We start from the raw sequence: 25,977 nt of genomic DNA, 5'->3' as shown, positions 1-25,977 counted from the left end.
CGCAGTACCACGCCCAGTTAAAAACCTCTGTTCTAGAGAACTCCAGAATTCTCTAGACTACGGCTGAGCCAGCCTCGCCTTCAGTGCCTTCAGACTTCTTGTTTGGGGCAATGAGCAAATGCTCCTAGTACCTGAAGCCAGGGGGCGGGTCTCTCCTTGGCTGCACTTAGAATTCCCCAGGGATCTTTATGACTCCTGATGTCCAGGCTGCAGTGATACCAAGACCATCAGCAACGGAAACTCCCTGGGTGGTTCCAATGAGAGCCACGTGTGAGAACCAGTGACTTCTAGGGCTTCTTCAACTTTAATGCCTCCACAGTCACCTGGCGGGCTTGTTAAAGATGCAGATTCTGGGCCAGGCAGGTGGTGCATGCCTCTAATCCCAGCTACTTGGGAGGCTGAGGTGGGAAGATCACTTGAGGCCAGAAGTAGTTTGAGACCAGCCTGGGCAGCATAGCAAGACCTTGTCTCAAAAATAAAAAAAAAATTTTTTAAAGCAGATTCTGAGTCAGTTGCCCAGGATGAGGCCTGAGACCCTGCACTTTTTTTTTTTTTAGGGGGTCTCACTTTGTCACCCAGGCTGGGGTGCAGTGGTGTAATCTTGGGTCACTGCAGACTCTGCCTGCTGGTGACCCTGCACTTCTAACCAGCTCCGGGGGATGCTGATGTGGTTGGTCTGCGGACAACAATCTGAGATGCAAAGACTCAAGGCACAGGTCCCCCCGATTCCAGGGGGATTCTGGAATTCCAGAATCCAAGGGGGGAATTCCAGGGCTGTGAAAACACAGATTCTCGGCCCCAGCGCAGAGTTTCAGATTTGCTAGGCCTGAGGTAGGGCCAGAGAATCTGCATTTTCAACACATCCCCAGGTGATGCTGTCGCTGCTACTTGGAGGACCACACTGTGAGAGCCTCTGGCTGTGGGTAAGAGAATTCCGCACCCACATCCACCCCGCGCCATTTGTGGCCTGAAGGATCTTGGACCAGATGCAGCCTCCATCCCTCAGCTTTCCCACCCCCAAAGTGAAGGTGACAAAATCCCAGTGCTCTATTCCGAAGGGTGTCGTCGTCAGGGTTGCATTAAGTGGGTTGGTACTGAACTTGTGAACCTCTCTGCCTGGCGCCTGGCACAGCAGGGACACAGATTGACAGCATCCATCCCAGCGAGCTTCCCTTCCTCAGAGGCCCGAGGCTCACGGTACTCACCACCAACGTTATTCTTGTAGGTATTGTACATCTCCTTCACCCGCCGGTAGCGGAAGGCCAGCTTCCTCATCCAGTCCACGCCACCGTGCACGCCAGAGCCCAGGCACAGGTTGGCTCCTGGGGCCGAACTGTGGAAGCCGTCAGCGGAGAAGTTGTATGTGCTGCGGAGAGCGGAGGGGAGGGACAGTGTTAGTGCAGGGGGGTGCAGGGCATCTTCCCTGGGAGACCACAGGCTCTGTAGGACCCATGGGTGGGCTTTTGGGTGTCCATGAGCCCCTCGAAATGCACAGGGTGCTGCGAGTGTGCATTTGGGGGGCAGCAGGACCACAGCTTTCATTAGCTTCCCCAAGAAAAGTGGTGTCTTTTGCTCTTACCTGATCCACATCCATTTGCCTTTCTTTTGTTTATTTTTTAATTTTTATTTTTTTGAGACAGGGTCCTGCGCTGTTTCCCAGGTTGGAGTGCAGTGGTGTCATCACAGCTCATGGCAGCCTCAACCTCCCAGCTCAAAGGATCCTTTTACCTCAGCCTTCCGAGGAGCTGGGCCCACAGGCTCCTCGTGTGTGTGCCACCACACTTGGCTAACTTATTTTTATTTTTTGGAGAGATGGAGTCTCTCTATGTTGCCTGGGCTGGTCTTGAACTCCTGGGCTCAAGGGATCCTCCTACCTTGGCTTCCCAAAGTGCTGGGATTATAGGCATGCACCACCGTGCCTCGTCCCTTATTTTGACTTTTTATTTTTTAATTTTTTTAATTTTTTTTTTTTATTTTGAGATGGAGTCTTGCTCTGTTGCCCAGGCTGGAGTGCAAAGGCATGATCTCGGCTCACTGCAACCTCTGCCTCCCAGGTTCAAGTGATTCTCCTGCCTCAGCCTCCCCCTCCCAAGTAGCTGGGATTACAGGTGCCCTCCACCACACCCAGGTAATTTTTTGTATCTTTAGTAGAGACAGGGTTTCACCATGTTGGCCAGGCTGGTCTTGCACTCCTGACCTCAAGTGATCCACCCGCTTTGGGCTCCCAAAGTGTTGGGATTACAGGCGTGAGCCACTGTGCCCGGCCATAGATTTATTCTTGAAAAAGTGAACACTCACCATTAACTCAGATGCTACCATGGGGAGATGTCTAGATGTTAGGAGATGGAGGCCCTTGGGGAGGGCAGGAACCAGTGTCCAGGATGGACAGAGGATCTGTTAAGAGCTTGGGTCCCAGAGCCAGGCTGCCTGGATTTGAATCCTGCCTTCCCTGCTGACCAGCCATGTGAGTTTGGGCCAATTGCTCAATCTCTCTATGCCTCACATTCCCCAGCTGAAAAATGAGGATGAGGATAAAAGCATCTCTCTCTCCTAGGGTTACTGTGGATATGCAATGAGTTATCCCATGTAATGCATTTAGACTAGAACATGGCACAAAACGAGGCATCTCTGAAGGTTGGTTCTTACTGCTAACTGAAAAAAACAAAACAAAACCAAACAAAAAAACAAACAAGAGGCATTTCATGTTTGGGACCTAGCATATAGTAGGTACTCCATAAATATTTCTTGAATGAATAAGCGGAGAATTTGGTCTCTAAGGAAGAAAACACCCTTGGGCTGAGAATTCTCAAAGTGAGGTACCAAACAGCTCAGCATGAGACAGGGTTCAGAGGACTGTTGCTCTCAATTCCAAGCCAGCTAGCTACAGGGGAAACTATAGAAACAGAACGGTGCTGCTCACTGCCTTGAAAGGAAGAGTGCTTCCCAACGATGACTTCATGGAAAGGACCAATTAACCTTGATCTGGGGTTTATTTATTCCATCAGGTGAGAAGTCCTGGTAGGGCTGGAGCTTTGCTCCTTGCCAGTCCTGATTGCAGAAGGGATTTTCCGAATGGCTGATTAAAATGAAGCAGGCATCTGCCGGCTGATCACTTCCGATTGTGCCGGGCTTTGAAAAGACTTGCAGGGCTCAGGAACAGAAACTTTGATTTTTGTTTTTGCAGTAAGTTGGGAGAGACACCTTGGAAGCAGCTACTAAATAAAGTTACAATGACTGATCCCGTAACCAAAACATTAGTTGGTCTAATAATATATCTGATGAGCCTAAAGCCGTTGAATTGTGGTAATTTTGGGTGAGCACAGATTAACTATGGTTCCATTTTTACAAAGTTTTCCCAGGGGCAGGCTTGGAACATTCCAGCCCACATTCCTCTGGAAGCTGTCTCTCTTTTTTTTTTTTTGAGACTGAGTCTCGCTCTGTACCCCAGGCTGGAGTGCAGTGGCACGATCTCGGCTCGCTGCAACCTCCGCCTCCTGGGTTCAAGCAATTCTTCTGCCTCAGCCTCCCGAGTAGCTGGGATTACAGGTGCCCGCCACCACGCCCGGCTAATTTTTGTATTTTTGGTAGAGATGGGGTTTCACTGTGTTGGCCAGGCTGGTCTCGAACTCCTGACCTCAGGTGATCCTTGCGCCTTGGCCTCCCAAAGTGCTGGGATTACAGGCGTGAGCCACCACACCCGGCCTGAAGCTGTCTCATATTAAGCAATGGGTTACCTGATTCCTGGAAGCCATGTCCTGGGAGTGTTTTCCCCTAGAAACCAGACACACCACTTATTCATTTGAGAAGTGTTTTTTAAGTATTGGCTGTATCAATTGTTATATTAAAAATATATGCATGCTGGTCGGGTGCGGTGGCTCACGCCTGTAACCCCAGCACTTTGGGAGGCTGAGGTGGGTAGATCACTTGAGGTTAGGAGTTTGAGACCAGCCTGGCCAATATGGTGAAACCCCGCCTCTACTAAAAATACAAAAAAATTAGCTGGGTGTGGTGGTGCATGACTATAATCCCAGCTACTAAGGAGGCTGAGGCAGGAGAATTGCTTGAGCCTGGGAGGTGGAGGTTGCAGTGAGCTGAGATCACACCATTGCACTCCAGCCTGGGTGACAAGAGCGAAAGTCAGCCTCAAAAAAAAAGAAAAAGAAAAAAATATATATATGTATGCTAATGAATACAACCAAATATTTGGAGGCAGCTGCCTCCTTACAAAGACCGCTGGAGGAGGAGAAGCACGTGAAACTCTGAGCTTGACTACTGAGAAAAAATTGGCTATAACATCTCCGGACCCTTGATGGGAGGACAGAAGCTGAAAGAAAGGGTATTTTCAACATTTTGAGCAGATCTTTGAAGAATATATACTAAACTCTTAATGGTGGTGATTTTGGGAGGTGAGGTCAGGTTAAGTGTTTGAATTTTTTCTGTTATGCATGCATTACTTCAGTAAGCAGGAAAAAAATAGCAATAAATGAGCAGAGTTTAGTGATTTGAGGTGATGAGCAAGAGACTGTAGGGTTGAGGGGTGAGGTTGTGATTTTTTAAACAAATTTTTACTCATTTATTTATTATAGTAGAGATGGGGGTCTCACTATGCTGCTCAGGCTGGTTTTGAACTCCTGAGCTTAAGTGATCCTCCTGCTAAGACCTCCCAAAGTGCTGGGATTACAAGTATGAGCCACCACACCCAGCTAGTTGTGATTTTTGAGTTTGAGATGCAAAAGTCCCAGTTCTGGCTGGAGGCAGGCACACCTTGTCCTTATAAGCAGCCCTCCTCTCCCACCCCACTTCCTAGTAGAAGGATAACTTGATAATCAATCAATCAATCAATGGGCATTTTTGACTCCCCAAATTCCCACCTTAAATCTTGGCCATTGTCATCTGATGAGACGTCATCAACGTGGATCTGGTCACAATCCTACGGAAAATTTGACAGAGAGAGAGAGAGAACATGCCTGGTTAATCTGATGTAGCCTTTAAGGGTGGGCCTCATAAGCTGAGGGCTGGGATGAGCACTGCACTGGGAGTCATCAGGCTCGGGTTCTAGTCTGGGTTTGGACACTCAAGGTTAGAGGTCCTTGGGTTCAATCTCATCCTCTTTGTCTGTTTGGTTTCCTTATAAATGAGCAGGTTGACTGCAAGGAAAGTGACCATACAGATACTCTCCAAACAGAGAGAGTTTTGCATTAAAGGGGGATGGTATTATACTAGGGGGATAGGTTCAAACCAGGACTCCCCTAGGTCCCCGGCTTCCCAAGTATGGCCAGACATTTGGTCACCCTGGCCATATGGTGGACACCTCTGCCTCGCTAAAGGTGTTCCCCCTGCTTGAAATGCTCTCCTGCCTTCATCTGCTAAGTAAACCCTGTGCTCTTCAAGTATTGGCTCCTGGAGGGACACCTGCTGTGCCTCATGATCTGTGATCATCATTTACTGAGTGCTTACTATGTGCCAGGCACTATCCCCAGGGCTTGCCATTGAACAAACTCCAATGCCATGCTGTTTCCCACTCAGTTTCCTTGGGGAAACACCTCTCTCTGTGGGACAAGACCATGGGGTGGAGGCTGGGCATGGTGGCTCACGCCTGTAATCCTAGCACTGTGGGAGACTGAGGCGGGTGGATTGTTTGAGGTCAGGAGTTTGAGACCAGCCTGGCCAACATGATGAAACCCTGTCTCTACTAAAACACAAAAATTAGCTGGGCGTGGTGGCAGCTGCCTGTAATCCCAGCTACTCGGGAGGCTGAGGCAGGAGAACTGCTTGAACCCAGCAAGTGGAGGTTGTAGTGAGCCGAGATCGCGCCACTGTGCTCCACCCTGGATGACAAAGCAAGACTCTGTCTCAAAAAAACAAACAAACAAACAAACAAAAAAAAACAAAAGACTACGGGGTGGAGACAATGAAAACCAATCAGAGGGACCCAAGGTCCCCCTGGGCACAGTGATTGCTTCAAGGATGAACATGTGGTCTAAGGTGGGCCAATGGGAACCAGCCCAGGGACGTTGGCTGGGACTTTTGGAAGAGGTGCTGTCTCTTCCCTGGGGCTGTTGAATGGTGGATTAAGCCGGGAGCTGCTGAGGAAAGCAGGGCTGCGAGCTGGAGAGGGGGATGCCATAAGCATGCGATCTGATCCCCTGGATCCAGTCAGGACTGAAGCTGAGCCATCCCTGACTGTGCTGGGCTGAATAACAAACCCCCAAAGATGCGCACATTCTTATCTCGGAACCTGCAAATCTATTACTTTAAATGGCAATCAGGACTTTAGTTCAGTTAGAGATCTTGAGGTGGGAAGTTTTTCCTTGGCTGTCGGGGTGGGCCCTAAATGGAATCACATGGGTCCCTGTAAGAGAGAGAGTGATCTGATGACAGAAAGGAGAGGGTGACTGGAGTCACATGCTTTGAAGATGGAAGAAGAGACCACAGTCAACATACACAAGTGGCCACTGGAAGAAAAACTAAAACAAAAAACCAAAGGGCCAGGTGTGGTGGCTTACACCTGTAATCCCAGCATTTTGGGAGGCTGAGGCAGGTGGATCACTTGAGGCCAGGAGTTCGAGACCAGCCTGACCAACATGGAGAAACCCCACCTCTACTAAAAATACAAAAAATTAGCTGGGCATGGTGGTGCACATCTGTGGTCCCAGCTACTTGGGAGGCTGAGGCACGAAAATAGCTTGAACCTGGGAGGCAGGAGGCTGCAGTGAGCTGAGATCACACCACTGCACTCCAGTCTGGGCGACAGAGCGAGACTCTGTCTCAAAAAAAAAAAAAAAAAAAAAAAGTAAAAAAACCGATTCTCCTCTCAGAGCCTGACCTCCAGAACTGTAAGAGGACACATGTGTGTTGTTTGAAGCCAGTAACTGGGGGAAATTTGTTACAGCAGCCCTGGCGAACAAATACACCCACTTTTCAGATTGAGTGAGTGGAGCTGGGTTTCTGGCACTTTGCAGCCAAGAGTCATAAGGGATGCCATGTCCCATGTGGAGCCTACACGATGCACACCTGCCAACTCCGCCAGCGTCATGAAATGCCCTTGTGACACGCTGATGGGGCAAACATATCATGAGTGCACTTCATGATGCCGGCAGAGTGACACGATAATATGTTGATGGGGCAAAAAATGTGCGGGGGTGCCAGCCCCTGTGGTACTGGTTCAGGGTGCAGGCTCTGGAATCTGACCGCCTGGGCCTGGATCCTGGATCCAGCCGCTTCCCAGTGTGTGACCTTGAGCGAGGGGCATGACCCTCATGAACCCCAGAGGCCTGACTGATAAATGGACCTGATAACTGAATCCACCTCCAGATGAGGTGAGGAGAAGCAAGATGCTGCATGAGAGCACTGAGAACAGTGTCGGGTGCACAGTGGCTGCTGCATACATGTTAGTTTCTACCACTGTGTTAAGATCTTACACATTTTCCCACAGTTTAGTTGCAAGGTGATTTCTGGAGGCAGCTGCCTCCTTACAAAGGCTGCTGGAGGAGGAGAAGCACGTGGGACTCTGAGCTTGACTACTGAGAAAAAATTGGTTGTAACATCTCTGGAACCTTGATGGGAGTAGAGAAGTTGGAAGAAAGGGTATTTGCAACATTTTGAACAGATCTCTTTTTAGACAATTGGACAAGCAAAAAGCTTTTTTTTAGACAGTCTTGCTCTGTCACCCAAGCTGCAGTGCAGTGGCACAATCTCAGCTCACTGCCACCACCTCCCAGGTTTAGGTGATTCTCAAGCCTCAGAGTAGTTGGGACTACAAGTGTGTGCCACCATGCCTAGCTAATTTTCATATTTTGAGTAGAGATGAGGTTTTGCTATGTTGGCCAGGCTGGTCTCAAACTCCTGGCCTCAAGAGATCCTCTAGTCTTGGCCTCCCGAAGTGCTAAGATTGCAGGCATGAGCCACCGTGCCTGGCCAAAAGGCTTAAATTTATCTTTGAGAATATAAGCTTTGCAGGGGGATGGTGGGAAGCCCCTGCCTCATTCATTTTTTTTCTTTTTTTAAAAAATAGAGATAGGGTCTCAATATGTTGCCCAGGCTGGTCTTGAACTTCTGGGCTCAAGTGATCCTCCCACTGTGGCCTCCCAAAGTGGTAGAATTACAGGCCTCCTCATTAATTTTTAAAAGATACATAAGGTAGTCTTGTTGTTACGGTGATGTTTAGGGAGGCAAGAGAGGGGTCAGTGGCATCTGGGGCAGCCTGGGTTGCCTTGTGGGGAGCTGGGCTGGAATCTGAGAGAGGGGTTGGCAAGGGGGTAGTGTGGCTGCTGGTCCCTCTCCGGCCCCTTGAATGGGCCTCAGATTAGAAAGGGTTTTGTTGAAAGGTGAGGCTTGTTTCCAGAGTCCTTGACACACATGGCCCAGGCACAGCAACTTTGTGGCAGGTGACAAAGTGCGACTGCCATTCTCGCCTCTGCATAGGACCTTGCACCTCTGTGACCCACGGGCAGCACCCTGGGTTTGGACAGTGGTGTGCTCTTAAGGCCTGGAGACCAACGGCAGCAGGGAAGTCCCCCCAGGTGGCTTCCTAGGGGTCAGCTCTGGGCAAATGGGAGTAAGCAGATGGCCAAGAACACGGTGGATGCTAAAGGGTGACCCTGAATGAGAAACTCACTGGGAAGTGGGGGACTGGAAGGACACTGAGTGACTGCTCTTGAGCCAGCAGACATCTGGTTACACCTAAGCTTTTACTGCTCAGTATTTCGAATTTCCTTTCTTTCCATTTACCCAGGACTCTGATTAATGCTTGGTGGTCTCAGGTATAATCTACCCCCTCTCCCCAAGAAGGAGTGATCTTTTTTGCAGTAGTCAAGCACGATGATACCCTCTACATTGAAAGAATCTAGAGCCATGTTGCCTAATATGGTAGCAATTAGTTGCCTGTGGCTATTTATAGTTATATTGAAATTCAGTAAAGTTAAATAACATTAAAGGTTCAGTTCTTTAGTCCTACTTCAATGCTCAAGAGCTACATGTAGCCAGTGGTTATTGTAGTCAATGCTGCAGATATTTTATCATCGCAGAAATCTCTATTGGACAGCGCTGCTCTAGACGGGTGAGGGAGCCAGGCCAGCAGCTTGTCTACTGTGTTGATAAGTTCAGTTAGGGAAGAGCCTGCAAACTGGCCTGGAGACATATCACTTAGCTCATCGCATGCTTAAATTTTTTTGAAGCAATGGGCAATATGTAAACTTGGGGGATATCCTCTCTCTTTTCTCTCTGCCTCCTCTTCCCTTTCTCTTCTTGTTCTTGTTCTCTCTCCAGATTTTCAGCTACCTCCTTCAGCCAGGGCATCCATTTACAGTTTCCCACCATCTCTATGGGGCTTGCTTCAGTTTACATTACCTGGATCCTTGACCCCCCCTAGGCATGTGAGTCTGAGACCTCTGAGCCATGGCCATATAAATGGATGGCCTAGAACAAGCAATCCTAACATGTTAAGGAAAATGGGATTTAAACGGCAACCGCTGACTTCACAGACCCAGGCGCAGAGGAAACAGCAGATAGCCCCCAGCTCACTGCTTTGCCTGAAACTGGAAAAACACCCCCTCCGCCCCCCAGGCCTTTCCTCAAGCTCTGGAGCCACTCCTGGGGTCACCCGGGCTCAGGCCTCTGGGCAGGGTTCCATGCGCTTTCCTTGATGTCAGGGGAAAGGCATTTGGGGAGGCTCTGTTTTTCTCATTTGTAAGGGGATTGTTGGGGGCGCTAAAGTGTGACAACAGTAGCGATCACATTTCGGTCTTAATAAAATACCGTGACGCTCAGCTAGACGCTACCTCATACTCCACCAGCTGACCTGGATCATGTTACCCCTTGAGCCAGCTTGGAGGGGAGCTGGACCGCGCAGAGGCCACGAGGATGGGGGAGCCTCCGGGGAAGAGAATCCCACGACCCTCAGCGCTGCCATCCCTCTCCTAGGTACGAGGGTGAGGGGACTGTAAGTCAGAGGGGAGACTTGTCCACACGAACTGCAGGGTGCTTCTGGTCTCTTCCGGGTCAAAGTGTGAGTATCTTGGGGTGGGTGCTGAATGGGATCTGCTGGCAGAGATGGTGGAAGGGTTCCCGTGGCCTTGACACAGGTGAAATGCAGTGCGGCTGAGGACCGGGACCTGGTGCAATCCCCGTCTCGAGGGATTTTTACTTTCTGACCCAGAGTAACACCTGCAAAGAGCCTTGTGTAAAAATGTCCATCATCCTGGTGAGAAACTGGAAAACACCTAAAGTTTCCTTGATGAGGTCGTAGCTAAATAAAATGTGGTATATCCATTCAGTGGAATCCTACCCAGCAGTGCAGAAAAAGGAGGTGGATTTTTTTTTTTTTTTTTTTTTTTTTTTTGAGACAGAGTTTTGCTCTTGTTGCCCAGGCTGGAGTGTAATGGTGCAATCTCGGCCCACTGCAACCTCTTCCTCCCAGGTTCAAGCAATTCTCCTGCCTCAGCCTTCTGAGTAGCTGGGATTACAGGCATGCACCACCACGCCTGGCTAATTTTGTATTTTTAGTAGAGACGGGGTTTCTCCATCTTGGTCAGGCTGGTCTTGAACTCCCGACCTCAGATGACCCCCCTGCCTCGGACTCCCAAAGTGTGGGGATTACAGGTGTGAGCCACGTCCCAAGCCAAGGAGGTGAATTTTTATGCTAGCACATGGAAATGGTTCCAAGACATCCTAGAGTGTGAAAAACACAGGTTAAAGAATCATACATCCGGCTGGGCGTGGTGGCTTACATCTGTAATCCCAGCACTTTGGGAGGCCAAGGTGGGCAGATAACTTGAGGTCAGGAGTTGGAGACCAGCCTGGCCAACATAGTGAAACCCTGTCTCTATTAAAAATACAAAAAGTTAGCCGGGCATGCTGGCATACACCTGTAATCCCAGCTACTTGGGAGGCTGAGAAAGGAGGATCGCTTGAGCCCAGGAGGTGGAGGTTACAGTGAGCTGAGATGGCGCCACTGCACTCCAGCCTGGGTGACAGAGCAAGACTCTGTTTAAAAAAAAAAAAAGAGTGATACACCCCGTATGATGCCATGTATATATTTATAAAATCCCATTAAAATATGAGATTTTTATATGGATATATTTTACATAACTGGAAAAAGAAAGATCTGGAAGCCCATACATCTGGCTGGAAGCAGCAGTTTCATATGGGGAGTCACTGGGATTGGGCTGGTGATCAAAGAAGGTTTTAGCTTATTGAAATACTTTCATTAAAAAAAATGAGGGCCAGGTGTGGTGGCTCACACCTATAATCCTAACACTTTGGGAGGAGGAGGAGGGTGGATCTCCTGAGCCCAAGAGTTTGAGACCAGCCTGGACAACATGGCGAGACTCTGTTTCTACCAAAAATACAAAAATTAGCCAGGTGTGGTGACATGTACCTACAGTTGTAGCTACTTGGGAGGCTGAGGTGGGAGGATAACCTAAACCTGGGGAGGTCGAGGCTGGAGTGAGTTATGATCGCACCACTGTACTTCAGCCTGGGTGACAGGGCGAGACTGTGTCTCAAAAAAAAAAAAAAAGGATAATGTGTGTATGTATTGCTTTTGAAAAAAAATTAATTACAAATATCTCAGTGAGATAGAGACAAAAATCTCTATCACTGGACAGAAACTATTATTGGACTAGGGATAGAAACTAGTATTTATTAAAAGCTTTCAATGTGCCAGGGACTATGGCCAGCATTTCTATATATGTAGTGGGAAACTAGGAGAAAACGAGGCAGAGAGGAGTGTGGGAACATGCCTGCTATGGGTTGAACTGTGTCCCCTACAAGATGTTGAATGTGACCTTATTTGGAAATAGGGTCTTTGCAGACGATCACGTTAAGAGGAGGACCTTAGAGTGGGCCTTCATCCAGTATGTCTGTGTCCTTATAAAGGGGGTATTTGGACACAGAGACAGAAGACGAAGAATGCCAGGTGATGACGAGGACAGAGACCGGGTGACATGTTCTCTACGAGTCAGAGGACATCCGAGACCACCAGGAGATAGGAGAGAGGCAAGGAAAAGGTTCTCCCTTGCAGCCCTCAGAAGGAACCAACCTTGATCTTGGACTTCTCGTCTCATGAACTGTGGGACAGTAAGTTTCTCTTGTTTAAGGCACCCAGTCTGTGGGACTTTGTAATGGCAGCCCAAGCAAACTCAGATGTGCCCAAGGCGAGGGGAAGAGGAGCCAGCACCCGGACCCATCTCCTTTCAGAGCCTGTGCTCGAGAAGATCTGTCTATCCCAAGACTATAAAAACACCTACTATGGGCCCGGCACTGCATCAGACAATGATGGGTCAAGAGAGGGGAAGCTTCTTTCTTCTCCAAGAAAACATCTGGTTTTGGGGGATGGGGGGCTGGAGGCCCTGGGGACCCTGGGATGGGGAACCACGGTGGCTTCCGTGGAGGCTTCAGCAGGGGCATCCAGGGCTGGGGTCATAGCCGCGGACAGGGCCCGGGCCAAGGCCAAGGAGCTCACAGAGGCAAGACCAAGGACAAGGAGTGGACGTCTATCCCCAAGCTGGGCCACCTGGTCAAGGACATGAAGATCAAGTTCCTGGAGGAGATCTATCTCTTCTTCCTGACCATCAAAGAGTTTGAGATCATTGACTTTTTCCTGGGGGCTTCTCTCAAGGATGAGGTTTTGAAGATCATGCCAGTGCAAAAGCAGACCCACGCCAGCCAGCGCATCAGGCTCAAGGGATTTATTGCCATCGGTGACTATAATGGTATGTCTGTCTGGGTGTTAAGTGCTCCAAGGAGGTGGCCACTGCCATCCGCGGGGCCATCATCCTGGACTAGCTCTCCATTGTCCCCATGTGCAGAGGCTACTGGGGGAGCAAGATCGGCAAGCCCCACACCGTCCCTTGTAAGGTGACAGGCCACTGCGGCTCTGTGCTGGTGCACTTCATCCCTGCACCCAGGGGCACTGGCATCGTCTCGGTCCCCATGCCCAAAAGCTGCTGCTGATGGCTGGTATCTATGACTGCTACGCCGCAGCTGCACTGCCACCCTGGGAAACTTTGCCAAGGCCACCTTTGATGCTATCTCTAAGACCTACAGCTACCCGACCCCCAACCTCTGGAAGGAGACTGTATTCACCAAGTCTCCCTAGAATTCAGGAATTCAGGTCAGGAATTCACTGACTACCTTGTCAAGACCCCATCAGAGTCTCTGTGCAGAGGACTCAGGCTCCAGCTGTGGCTACAACATAGGGTTTTTATACAAGAAAAATAAAGTGAATTAAGCTTGAAAAAAAAAAAAGAGAGAGAGGAGGCTTCAAGGATGAAATCTGGCTCTTGCCCTCACAGTGCCTATCATGTCACTGGAAAAGACAAGGCAAAGAGGCATGAAATACCAAATTGCTGATTCAAGATGTGTACACACTGATCACCTTCTATGTTCCCAACACTGGCCTAGGCACTGCATGTGTCTTGGAGTTATCCCCGTCTCCTTTCTCTGACATCCTGCCACCCATCCATCACCAAATCCTGTTGGCCTTCCCTTCGACATATACCCACAATCTGACCATTCTCACCTCCTCCACTGCCCGCACCGCCCCCCGCCCCATCGTGGTCCAAACCACCATCATCTCCCACCTAGATCAGAGGTTAGTAAGCTATAACCCAGGGGCCAAATCTGGCCTGTCACCTGTTTGTGTAAATAAAGTTTTATTAGAACACATCTATGTTCATGCAATTACATCCTGTCTGCTGCAGCTTTTGTGCTACTGCAGGAGAACTGAGTAGCTGAGACAGGTCCAGTATGATGTGCAAAGCCAAAAATATTTACTATCTGGCCCTTTACAGAAGTTTGTTGACCCCTGGTGTAGGCTACTACAGTCACCTCCTCACTCTTCCTGCTCCTCTCCTTATCTAGCCCCTATCCTCCCAGCCTAGTCTCCAGCCAGCAGCCAGAGGGATCCTGTTCAACCCTAAGTCAGATCACGTCCCGCTCCTGCTCAAATCCCCACAATGGATATCACCTCCCTCCAAATAAAAGCACGGTCCTCACAGTGGAACCTGGCTCCATGTGGTCTGCCCATCCTCGGGTTCATCACCTCCCTGACCTCATCTCCTACCCTCTCCTCACTACACTGCCCACACAGTGGCTTCCTGCAGCTCACTGCAGCCTCCGCCTCTCGGGTCAGTGATTCTCCTGCCTCAGCCTCCCGAGTAGCTGGGATTACAGGCATGTGCCACCATGCCTGGCTAATTTTTGTATTTTTAGTAGAGACAGGGTTTCACCATGTTGGCCAGACTGGTCTCGAACTCCTGACCACAAGTGATCTGCCCACCTTGGCCTCCCAAAGTGCTGGGATTCTAGGCATGAGCCACCGTGGCTGGCCTGGAATAGTTTTAGATTTACAGAGAAGTTGCAAAGATAGTACAGAAAGTTCCCATACACCCCACACCCACTTTCTCCTTTTGTTAACTTCTTACATTAGTATGCTGCATTTGTCAAAACTAATAAGCAGATAGTGCTGTGTTAACTACTGTCAATTACTTATTCAGATTTTTAAGGCTTTCCCTGTACTGTTCTTTGACTGTTCCAGGATCCAAGGTGGATACCACATGACACGTAGTTGTCCTGTCTCCTTAGGCTTCTCTGGGTTGTGACAGTTTCTCAGGCTTTCCTTGCTTTTGAGGACGGTGTGAAGGAGAACTGGTCAGGTATTTTGTAAAATGTTTGTCAACTGGGATTTTTCTGATGTTTTTCTCATGATTACACCGGGTTCCTGGGTTTTGGGAAGGTCACAGACGGGGAGTGCCATTCTCTTCATATCACATCAAGGGTAAATATTATCAACATGACTAATCACTATTGATGTTGACCTTGATCACCTGGCTCAGGTGGTCTTCATCAGGGTTCTCCACTCCGAAGTTGCCATTCCCCCCGTCTATATTGTACTCTTTGGAAAGAAGTCACTATGCGTGGCTCACACTATGGGTGTAGTATCTACGTAAGTTACCTGGAATTTTTCTGTGTGGGAGATTTGTTTAGTCTCCCCACTTATTTATTTATGCAATCATTTATCTACATCAGCATAGACTCATACATACTTATTTTATACTTTGGGTTAGAATCTGATATTACATTATTTATTTTATTATTCCAGCTTTTATTTTATTTTGCTCTCCTTTTTATTTATTGTTCCAGATTTGGCCATTGGGATCTGATATTACATTATTTATTTTATTACTCCAGCTTTTGTTTTATTTTGTTGTTCTTTTTATTTTATCTTTCTGGATTTGGCCATTGGGAACTCTTTCAGTTGGATCCTGTGTTCCTCTGGCATAACCCATCACTTTGGGTTTTCCTGAGCAATTCCTTACTTTACGGTGCTAAAAGATGCTCCGGGATAATCATATAGTTCTTGGCCCAGCCCTAGAATCAGCCATTTCTCCATGGAGCTCTGGTTCCTTTTTCTTGCAGCGTGGTATTAGAAACTGTTATCTGAGTATCCTCATTGCTACAAGGGTGTCATCGTTCCTGGGCTCAGGTAACACAGCAAGGTCTTCAGTTTCCTTTTTTTTTTTTTGAGACAGAGTTTCACTCTTGTCACCCAGGCTGGAGTGCAGTGGGGTGATCTCGGCTCACTGCAACCTCCATCTCCTGGGTTCAAGCGATTCTCTTGCCTCAGTCTCCCAAGTAGCCGGCATTACAAGTGCCTGCCACCACACCTGGTTAATTTTTTGTATTTTTAGTAGAGACGGGGTTTCATCATGTTGACCAGGCTGATCTCAAACTGCTGACCTCAGGTAATCCCACCCACCTGGGCCTTCCAAAGTGCTGAAATGACAGGCGTGAGCCACTGCACCCAGAGAGTCTTCAGTGTTTTTTAAAAAATTACAAAATATGGCTATTCTATCTGCTTGCAGGTGTGTTATGAGGCAAGGGGCAGGTGTCAAATAAATGATACCAATTATAGTCCAGACCCCTCTTTTCACCAGTGTGGAAACTAAAGCTCAGACAGGATCTGCAGAAAACTTCTGTTAAGAGTCACAGGGCATGGATGAAGGTAGGTGCTGGGATTGCAGGGGCCTTCCAACTTCAGCAGCGACGACCGCAATTTGTCCATTTGTCATATGCGCTATAACTCCAGTGTCAGCTTTAGGGTGATGTTAGTCTTATAAAATGTGTGGGAGAGCATTCCATCTTTTTCTTTGCTCTGTAGTTTATGCTGGATGAGATTTATCCTTTCCTTGAAGTTTTGTTGGAACTCTTGTTTAAAACCAGTGGGACCTGGTGCCTTTTTTGGTGGGGGCACCAAAAACGCACTTCCTCTTTAATGATTTAACAAATTTTCATGATCTTTGGTTTGTTGTATTTATTTTTATTTCCACTTGGGCTAATTTCAGTAATTTGTGTCTTCTTGAAAAGTGTCAATCTCACCTAGATTTTCAAATTCATTGGTAAAACAGTGTACCTGGCATTCCTGTAATTAAAAGAAACAACCTCCCCTGGATTTTAGTAATGTCCACCCTTTCATTCTGGATGTTGTTTATTGATCTCTCTCTTTTCCCCTTTGATTAAGCTTGCTAAAGCCTTATCTATTTTAACGGTCCTTCCAATTATTCTTATGAATTTTCCTGTTTTTCTAACAAATGTCATTTAGGACTGTAAATGCCAATCTGGACTGCCCTTCTGCATCCCACAGGTATGATACTTAGTATTCTTTTTTTTTTTTTTTTTTGAGATGGAGTCTTGCTCTGACACCAAGGCTGGAGTGCAGTTGTGCAATCTCGGCTCACTGCAACCTCCGCCTCCTGGGTTCAAGTGATTGTTCTGCCTCAGCCTCCTGAGTAGCTGGGACTACAGCGTGCACCACTATGCCTGGCTAATTTTTGTATTTTTAGTAGAGATGAGGTTTCAACATCTTGGCCACTCTGGTCTCGAACTCCTGACCTCAAGTGATCTGCCCTCCTCAGCCTCCCAAAATGCTGGGATTACAGGCATGAGCCACCATCCCCAGCCGATACTTAGTATTACTGTTGTTGCACGTTGCTGATCAGTAAACTCAGTGACAAATACTTATCAAAACCTGTTCTGATTAAGCTGGTGACAGCTGGGGTTTCTCAAACTCTCCTGCTGTGGTTTGATTCCTTTACTTTTTGTCTTTGGCTGCATGGAGACATGAATGCAGAAATTGTTGACAAAGTTGCGTTAGAAAAATGATGCTCATCAGGGCCCCGATGAACTCCCTGGCTGCTCCTTCTCCTCTGAGGCAGGTATATTTTTAAAGTGAGATTGCTTAATGCTGCCTCCAGACTAGCCAGAGAGGAGTCTACTCCCTGGGAGGGAAACCTGGGCCACATCTCTTGTGCTAAGTGTTTAACTTATCTTAAGAGCGCTAAAGAGGCTGTGGCCTGAATTGTATTAATGACCATTGGGCAGGATGCTTTGGAGAGAGTTCAGTGTTAACACAGCGACATATTATTTTCCTGATAGCTCCTAAAGCTATCAGGATAAATCACACGTTTAGCAACCAGGCTCATGTGTCAGGCAAGCAGCCATGGCTGCCCTGATTTCAGCAACTTCTGAGTCTCTCCGGCATGGTCTTTCCTAAAGCCCTGGCTGCATCTTGAAACGCTCCCCTTCCAGCCTGCCCGAATGCCTGGCCATTCCTGCGTCAAGCTAGGGATACCTTTTGCCAAAGATCTTTAGGGTTACCTTGTTTCTCCTGAAAGGCTCTTTCCTTATTTTATTTTTTTATTTTTTGAGATGGAGTCTTGCTCTGTTGCCCAGGCTGGAGTGCAGTGGTGCTATCTTGGCTCACTGCAACCTCTGTCTCCCAGGCTCAGGCAATTCTCCTGCCTTAGCCTCCCGAGTAGCTGGGACTACAGGCATGCACCACCATGCCCGGCTAATATATATATATATATATGTGTGTGTGTGTGTGTGTGTGTGTGTGTATATATGTGTATATATATGTATATATATGTGTATATATATGTATATATATGTATATATATGTGTATATATATGTATATATGTGTGTGTGTGTATATATGTGTATATATATATATATATTTAAGTAGAGACGGGATTTCGCCACATTGGCTGGGCTGGTCTTGAACTCCTGACCTCAAGTGACCTGCCCACCTTGGTCTCCCAAAGTGCTGGGATTACAGGCATGAGCCACCATGGCTGGCCCCCTGAAAGACTCTTTTCTTCCATCCACTCAGTTGATGCATGTTCTCCACTTCCTAGTTCATCTCAAACTCTATTCTCCATGAAAGATAGACATTAGCAGAGAAGTCATTTGGCCTGGGATCAAATCTCCACATTCTTCTTACTAGCTGTGTGACCCTGGGAAAGGGATCTTTCTGGGCCTCAGTTTCCTCATCTGTAAAATGGAGATTGAAAAAACCATCTCCTTTGCGGGGCTGCTGTGAGGATGCGGTGAGATGGTTCATGCGCAATGCCTGGTGCAAAAGAAGAGCTTGATATGCGTCAGCTGTCGCGCAAGTGAACCGCTCTGTGCCTCAGTCTCCCCATCTCTAACATGGAGATACATAACAGTACCTGCCCTCTGTGGTTGTTGTAAGGGTTAATGAATGGGTACAGACAAGCCCTTCAGTCACTGCCAGGCACACAGTCGCATGCAGGCCACACTAGCTCCCATCGGGATTGTGCTTGTTACTCCCACATGTGCACTCAGCATGTGGGAGTAACATGTCTTTTCTAGAAGGTGCATTCAGATCCCTTGCACATTGCTTTGATCACCTCCAGGCAATTCATCCCCTCAGCGGGGAGTAAAGGATGCTGTCGTGTTCATGTGGTTGCTTGTTGCTATTTGTGTGAGTTTTACTTTGCATAAGGTGCTATGCAAACTCATAGCAGAGGAATCTAATAATTCGATTTTTCATCTTACAAAGACATGAAAAATCTTGGCCAGGCGCGGCGGCTCACGCCTGTAATCCCAGCACTTTGGGAGGCTGAAGTGGGTGGATCACTTGAGGTCGGGAGTTTGAGACCAGCCTGACCAACATGGTGAAACCCTGTCTCTACTAAAAATACAAAAATTAGCCAGGTGTGGTGGCTTTAGGAGCTATCAGCTGGTGGTCCCAGCTACTCGGGAGGCTGAGGCATGAGAATTGCTTGAACCAGGGAGGTGAAGGTTGCAGTGAGCTGAGATCGCAGCACTGCACTCCAGCCTGAGAGACAGAGCGAGGCTCCATCTCAAAACACACACACACACACACACACACACACACACACACACACACACACAACAAAATAAACAAAAACAAAATCAGAAAAACCCAAAGAGATGAAAAATATTTGTCTTCTCCATGAACATTGGGACTTCCTCCTCCTCCTGGTGTCAGATCTTGGCTTTCCGCCACCACACTTCTCAGTGACTCCAGCCCTCCCTTGCACTTTCTTTTCTTCGAGTCCACTGTCTGTGGCACTGCACGAGCTCCTAGATTCTTACTGGGAATCCTTTTTCTCAAACCAGATGGACATCACTGTCCCTGGCAGGGGCAACACAGCACCATGGGTAAAGGCAGGGTCTCTGGAGCCAGGCCACCTGGGTCTGAATATTGCCACTGCCAACTATGTGACTTGGGCTGTTCACTTAGCTACTCTCTGCCTCAGTTTTCCCATTTGTAAAATGGGTGTTATGAACTGAACGTTTGTGTCTCCTCCCAGAATTCATATGTTGAAAATCTAACCTCCCTATGTGGCTGTATTTAGAGGTAGGGCCTCTAAGGAAGTAATTAAGGTTAAGTGAGGTCACAGGGTGGGGCTCTAACCCAATGGGATTGGTGTCCTTGTTAGAGGAGACACCAGACAGCTGTTTCTCTCTCTGGCTCTCTCTCCATGTACATGCATTGAGGAAAGGACGGGTGAAGATGCAGCAAAAATACAGCCATCTGCAAGCCAAGAAGAGGGCCCTGACCAGAAACCAACTTTGCCAGCACCTGGATCATGGACTTCCAGACTGCAGAACTGGGAGAAAGGAAATTTCTGTCATGTAAGCCACCCGCTCCGTGGTATTTTATTAGGACAGACTGAGCAGACTAGTATAATGGGGATAATAATAGGATTAAATAAAGTAAAACAAGCCAACTAGAACAGTGCCTGGTATGTAGTGAGTGCTCAGTAAATGTCAGTTATTATTGAGATCTGGTTCAGATGAAGAAGTGAAAAGTCAGCCAAGTTAAATACCTCCTTCAAGGTCTTAGAGCTCAGAAGAATCGGGGTCAGAATTGGAACTTAGGTCCTCTGATCCCAAATAGCATCCCACTCCTTCCACGGTGCCAGGCCTCTTAGTGGATGGCACTCACCTGGGTACAGCCATGCTCCTTCATGTCACACCTTCACGGATTTAGCCATAGAGGAGTCCCCACTTTCACTAACTTCTCAGTCTTTTTTTTTTTCTGAGATACTCTTACTCTGTCACCCAGGCTGGAGTGCAATGGTGTGATCACAGCTAGCTCACTGCAGCTTCAACCTCCCAGGCTCAATCGATCCTCTACCTCAGCCTCCCAAGTAGCTGGGACTATAGGCACTCATCACCATGCCCGGCTAATTTTTTTTTTTTCGTATTTTTTGAAGATATGGGGTTTTGTCATGTTGCCCAGGCTGGTCTCAAACTCCTGTGCTCAAGTGATCCTCCCGCCTCAGCCTCCAAAAGTGCTAGGATTACAGGCATGAGCCACTGCGCCTGGCCTCCTCATTTATCTTTACACTGATGCTCTTTCACAAACCTACGCTTCATCCTGGGCATCATTACCTATGACATCACTGGTTTGATGTACTGGTCATTTTTCCCCTAAAACACGAGTAAGAAAAAACCATACATTTAACAAAGTGGTTTTTTCTTTTGTTTTGTTTTGTATTTTAATTAAGAGCAAACCACATGAAACCTGGATTGTGCTGTGCACAAGGCATCCATAAATACTGCTCAGCTGACTGACATCTCTCAGGGACTCAGCGTGGTGGGCATTTGGGTGGGACAATTACACTTTGTACAAGACTGTCCAACATATTGGGTTGAGTGGTATTGCTGGCTCGGCCTCTAAAAGCAAACAGTGCTTTCCCTTCATGTGACAACCAACTACCCCAACCCCCAGTTTCTTTCTTTTTTTTTGAGACAGAGTCTCAACTGTGTCACCCAGGCTGGAGTGAAGTGGTGCGATTTTGGCTCAAGGCAATCTCTGCCTCCTGCCCACCCCCAGTTTCTTTTTTTCTTTTCTTTTCTTTCTTTTTTTTTTTGAGACTGAGTCTTGCTCCATCACCCAGGCTGAAGTGCAGTGGCGCGATCTCGGCCCACTGCAACCTCGTGCCTCAGCCTCCTGAGTAGCTGGGATTACAGGCACCTGCTGCCACACCTGTCTAATTTTTATATTTTTAGTAGAGACGGGGTTTCACCATGTTGGCCAGGCTGGTCTCGAAGCCCTGACCTCAAGTGATCTGCCACCTCAGCCTCCCAAAGTGCTGGAATTACAGGCGTGAGCCACCACGCCTGGCCCCACCCCTAGTTTCTAATGCGCCCCCCATCCATCCAAGGGATGGGGCTGCCCTCAGGTGGGAATGCTGGTCTAGTTAAACACACTGACACTAATGTGGATGAGAACATTCAGAATGCCCACTCTTTGAGAAAAAAAAAATGGTACACTCCCCTGTCCTCCCAACACGCAAATGACACTGCTAAGGAGCAGGGCTGGTAATTCACAATACAGGTGGTAGGAGGTATGTGTACAGTGTGGAGGAATAATCCAGGGCAAACATGCCAGACTAGAGGATCTAGCAAATGAGGAGAATGGGTCAGGGTCCAGGCACCCGGCTGAGGTTGCAGAACCAGAGACCAGGATTTGAGGAGAAGAAAATGCAGTAAATGGAAATTGAGGTCTGTAAAATAGGAGGTGAGAATTAAGTGCTGTGGCAGATTGCTAGTTTTTCATCCAGTACCTGTTCTCCCTGCTTCCACAGTGATGGAATTTTTAGTAAGGCATGACTGCCCAGAATGAAGACTACAATTCCCAGCCTCCCTTGCTGGCCAATGGGATGTAAGTGCAAGTATTGTGTGGCGCTTCTGGGACAGTCTTTGAGAGCCTTCAGGTGCTGTCTGAAAAGGGAAAAGGCAGTTCCTCTTTGCCCCTTCCTCCATTCTGATACCTGGAACTGAAATGTCACTATCTTGGATCATGAAGACAAGAGAGACACTTGAGGGTTGGTGAAGGTGCAAGCTGGCAGGAATCTGAGCTCTTCATCGAGAAGAGGTCCCTGGATTGCTAACCTTTAGAGTTCTGCAGATAAGACAAATACATCCTGTTTTGTATGTACGACGTTAACCTACTTAATTTCTAATAAAGTCAAAGGCACATAAACAAAGTCAGTTTCCTGAAAGTTAGAAATTCCAGAAGGCAGTTGTTACCATGGATGGAGTCGTAGGGCAAGATCATCAACCATCAAGAAACAATGACTTACTGATCACCTACTATGTGCCAGTTATAGCAGTGAACACAGTGGACATGTTCTCTGCCCTCCCGGAATACACAGCTGGTGGGGAACACAGAATTCACATCAATTATTTTAAATAATTATGAAATGGTTACAAAGAGTACAAAATGTACCGCATAAGTATGAGGCGTCCTGGGAGCATATGATGGCAGAATCTAACCTTTTGAGGGGAATCGGGTAAGACTTCCCTAAGGACATGGCACTGGTTCAGAGATTTAAGAGGTGCATAGGAACTGGCGAGGCCTTGGACCTTGAGAACAAGAGGAGGGGAGAATGGTGGGGAAGCGTGTTCCATACAGAGGGCATGGCGTGGGCAGAATCTTAAGGTAGTGGGGAGCATGGATGTTCAAGGAATTAAAAAAAGACCATTGGGTCTGGAGTGGAGCAAATGATGAAAAGAGTAGGAGAAAAAGAGTCTGGAGAGGCAGGTGGGGTCAGTCCATAAGAGCTCACTGAAGAGCTTTTTTTTTTTTTTTTTTTTTGAGATGGAGTCTCGCTCTGTTGCCCAGGCTGGAGTGCAGAGGTGTGATCTTGCCTCACTGCAACCTCTGCCTCCTGGTTTCAAGCGATTCTCCTGCCTCAGCCTACCGAGTAGCTGGGATTACAGGCGCCCACCACGATGACCTGCTAGTTTTTGTATTTTTAGTAGAGACAGGGTTTTGCCATGTTGGTCAGGCTGGTCATGAACTCCTGACCTCAAGTGATACACCTGCTTCGACCTTCCAAAGTGCTGGGATTACAGGCGTGAACCACTGTGCCCAGCCTACTGAAGAGTTTTAAGCAGAAGGTGACATGTTCAGCTTTCCTTTTCACCTCTCTGGCTACTGTGATGAAAACCGAGGAAAGGTGTCAGGCTGAGACTGCCAGCTGACCCTCAATACCCAATTCACTTCCCCCCTTTATTAGTAGCAGTTTTTATTGGCACGTGACTGTCCAGTATAAAGACTACATTTCCCAGGCTCCCTTGCCTTGGAAGGTGTGGCCCAGTGACTACGTTAAGGCCAATGGGGTGTGAGCAGAAGAGAGAACTGCAACCGCTGGGTGGTGCCCTTCTCTGTCTCTGCCTCCTTTTCCCTGCTGCCTGGAATGTGCCTGGAATAGGTGGCTCATGCCTGTAATCCCAGCAGTTTGAGAGCCCAAGGCGGGAGGATTCCTTGAGACTACGAGTTTGAGACCAGCCTGGGTAGCATAGGAGACTCCATCTCTACAGAAAATAAAAATATTAGTGGAGCATGGTGACGCCTGCCTATAGTCCCAGCTACTCAGGAGGCTGAGGTGGGAGGATGGCTTGAGCCCGGGAGGTCGAGGCTGCAGTGAGCCATGATCATGCCACTGCACTCCAGCTTGGGTGACAGAGGTGATAGAGTAAGACCCTGTCTTTCGGGGGGTGGGGGGAAAGGAAGCCGCTGTGCCTGGGCTTCTGGCATGGAAGAGCTGCCTTTCTGGCCCTAGACTGTTCACATTTCAGATTTCCTCATGAGAGAGAAACAGATCTGTGTTGTACTTAAGCCTCTTTATTTTGATGAGCTTGTATCCTAATTCATAGACAGCAGGGAGACAGTGAGAAGGCCGTGACGACGTCCAAGAGAAAGATGATGGTGACTTAGACCACAGAGGTAATGGCAAGGGGAGTGAAGAGAAGCGGACAGGGGCCAGGACCAGAGAATGCAGCAGAAACTTAGGCGAGGCAGGATGACGCCAGGTGCCTCCAACCTCAGCCGCTGCTGTGCGACCATTGACTCCCTGGCCAGATGCATTAATTCCACCCTCCTGGGGCCAAACTCTTTGCCTCCCTCTTACTACTGCCCTCACCATGCCAGCCCCTGGACATCTTCTTCAGGGACAGCACCTCACTCAGGCACACCTCCTGGCTTCCAGAGGACACCCTGACATTGACAGATTGCCTGCTAAGGCAAGGGAGAGCAAGGAAGGCCCCCTCCTCAGTCCTGCTGCATCTTGCCTGCAAATCTTGTGTGTGTGTATGTGTGTATGTATGTATTTATTTACTTATTTTGAGATGAAGTCTCGCTCTGTTGCCCAGTCTGGACTGCAGTGGTGTGATCTCGGCTCACTGCAACCTCCGCCTCCTGGTTTCTGCTGCCTCAGCCTCCCAAGTAACTGAGATTACAGGTGCACGCCACCCTGCTCGGCTAATTTTTTTTTTTGTATTTTTAGTAGAGATGGGGTTTTGCCATGTTGGCGAGGCTGGTCTTGAACTCCTGACCGCAAATGATCCACTGTCTCAGCCTCCCAAAGTGCTGGGATTACAGGCATGAGCCATGGTGCCTGGCCCAAACTTGTGTTCTTTTAATATATACCAAGAAGAATGTGATGCCCAGCAGGCAGGGGGTACCTAAGACAGTTCTTGTCAACACACCTGCCATTTTAACCAAGAGGATGGGGGCCGTTACAATCTTTAGGGCCACCAAACGCCATGGATGTGGATAGCAAATTACCAGAGTTTCGGTGGTGTGATGAGCTGAGAATGAAAATCTGCAACTGGAGAGTCAGCCTATCTTCTCTGTCTACTTTAGATCCCTTTTCTTCTGGCTTTATATCTATTTATGATGCCTTCGTTTATAGGTACCTTTGCTTGTTAACTTCTTTTTCATGCCTGAACTAAATGACCCCTTGCTGAAATTTGGAATCATCTTTAATCACACTGCCTATAAAATTTCAGCCATTCAACATGCATCTAGGTTTTAAATGTATTTTAAATTAAAGTTGTGACATCTCAAAACATAAATAATACTTGTTTTTTTTTTTGTTTTTTGGAGATGGGGTCTCCCTCTATCGCCCAGGCTGGAGTGCAGTAGCACAGTCTCGGCTGCCAGGCCTCCCCATTCTCTTCTTCTCACAGGGCAGGGCTGAACAGTATCTCCTCCTGGCTGCATCCGAGCCCAGAAGTCAAAACCTAAGGGGTCCCTGCTTGGCTGGGACAGAGGCTGCAGACCTAGGTCCAGCTCTGACTCGACAGTGGCACATCCCTGTGAAGTAGGACTTGGGGGCTTCCCATGAACGGCTTTCAGAGTGAGTGCAGTAGAGTGGGGCTGGAGGACAGTTTTGACAGATCTTGAGCAGGCGCTTGAATTTTAACCGAACATCCACCCTTACCCATGACCCAGGTGACATTTCAGAGGAGGGTTCACCTGCCCTGCAAAGTAAGAGCTGCAAAATCAGCAGCTCTTGCACAAAGGCAAGGTGGCAGGGAGCAGGGGAGGGAGCTGTCGATATTTATGCCCAAGCTACAGCAGTTGGCTGGGACCCAGGCCTGGTCTGCTCATGACTGTCATCATCTTTGTCATATTTCTGTGTTGCCTATACTTTTATAAAATGATTGTAAAATCAGGGGTCGGCAAGCTAGTTATAGTTTTCTAATTCACAGTAAAATAAATATGTAGCAATTAAACAATTTGCCCTGGTACCATAGAACCCCCACTTGCCTATCCCCAGGGACACATGTACCCCCGGTAGCCCCCTGGTGGAAAGGCCCCCACATTGGGCAGGTATGCCAGG

The 25,977-nt window shown here is 48.1% G+C and overlaps 1 protein-coding gene and 1 pseudogene across 2 annotated transcripts in view; one reads left to right on the top strand and one right to left on the bottom strand.

The window, feature by feature from the left end:
- The window catches only part of EYA2 (EYA transcriptional coactivator and phosphatase 2), a 295,458-nt gene that overhangs the window by 14,815 nt on the left and 254,666 nt on the right, over nucleotides 1-25,977 (bottom strand). For both annotated transcript variants that reach the window (XM_019017574.4, XM_055373121.2), the window contains 2 exons: nucleotides 4,872-4,930; nucleotides 1,206-1,366 (listed from right to left, as the gene is read on the bottom strand). In XM_019017574.4, coding sequence (XP_018873119.3) covers nucleotides 1,206-1,366; nucleotides 4,872-4,930 — 220 coding nt within the window. The remainder of the gene's footprint in view (nucleotides 1-1,205; nucleotides 1,367-4,871; nucleotides 4,931-25,977) is intronic.
- LOC134757828 (small ribosomal subunit protein uS5-like) lies at nucleotides 11,773-13,099 on the top strand (annotated as a pseudogene).

Source organism: Gorilla gorilla, chromosome 21 (genome assembly GCF_029281585.2).
Source record: "Gorilla gorilla gorilla isolate KB3781 chromosome 21, NHGRI_mGorGor1-v2.1_pri, whole genome shotgun sequence".
NCBI lineage: Eukaryota > Metazoa > Chordata > Mammalia > Primates > Hominidae > Gorilla > Gorilla gorilla.
This window is presented reverse-complemented; position numbering and strand designations above follow the sequence as displayed.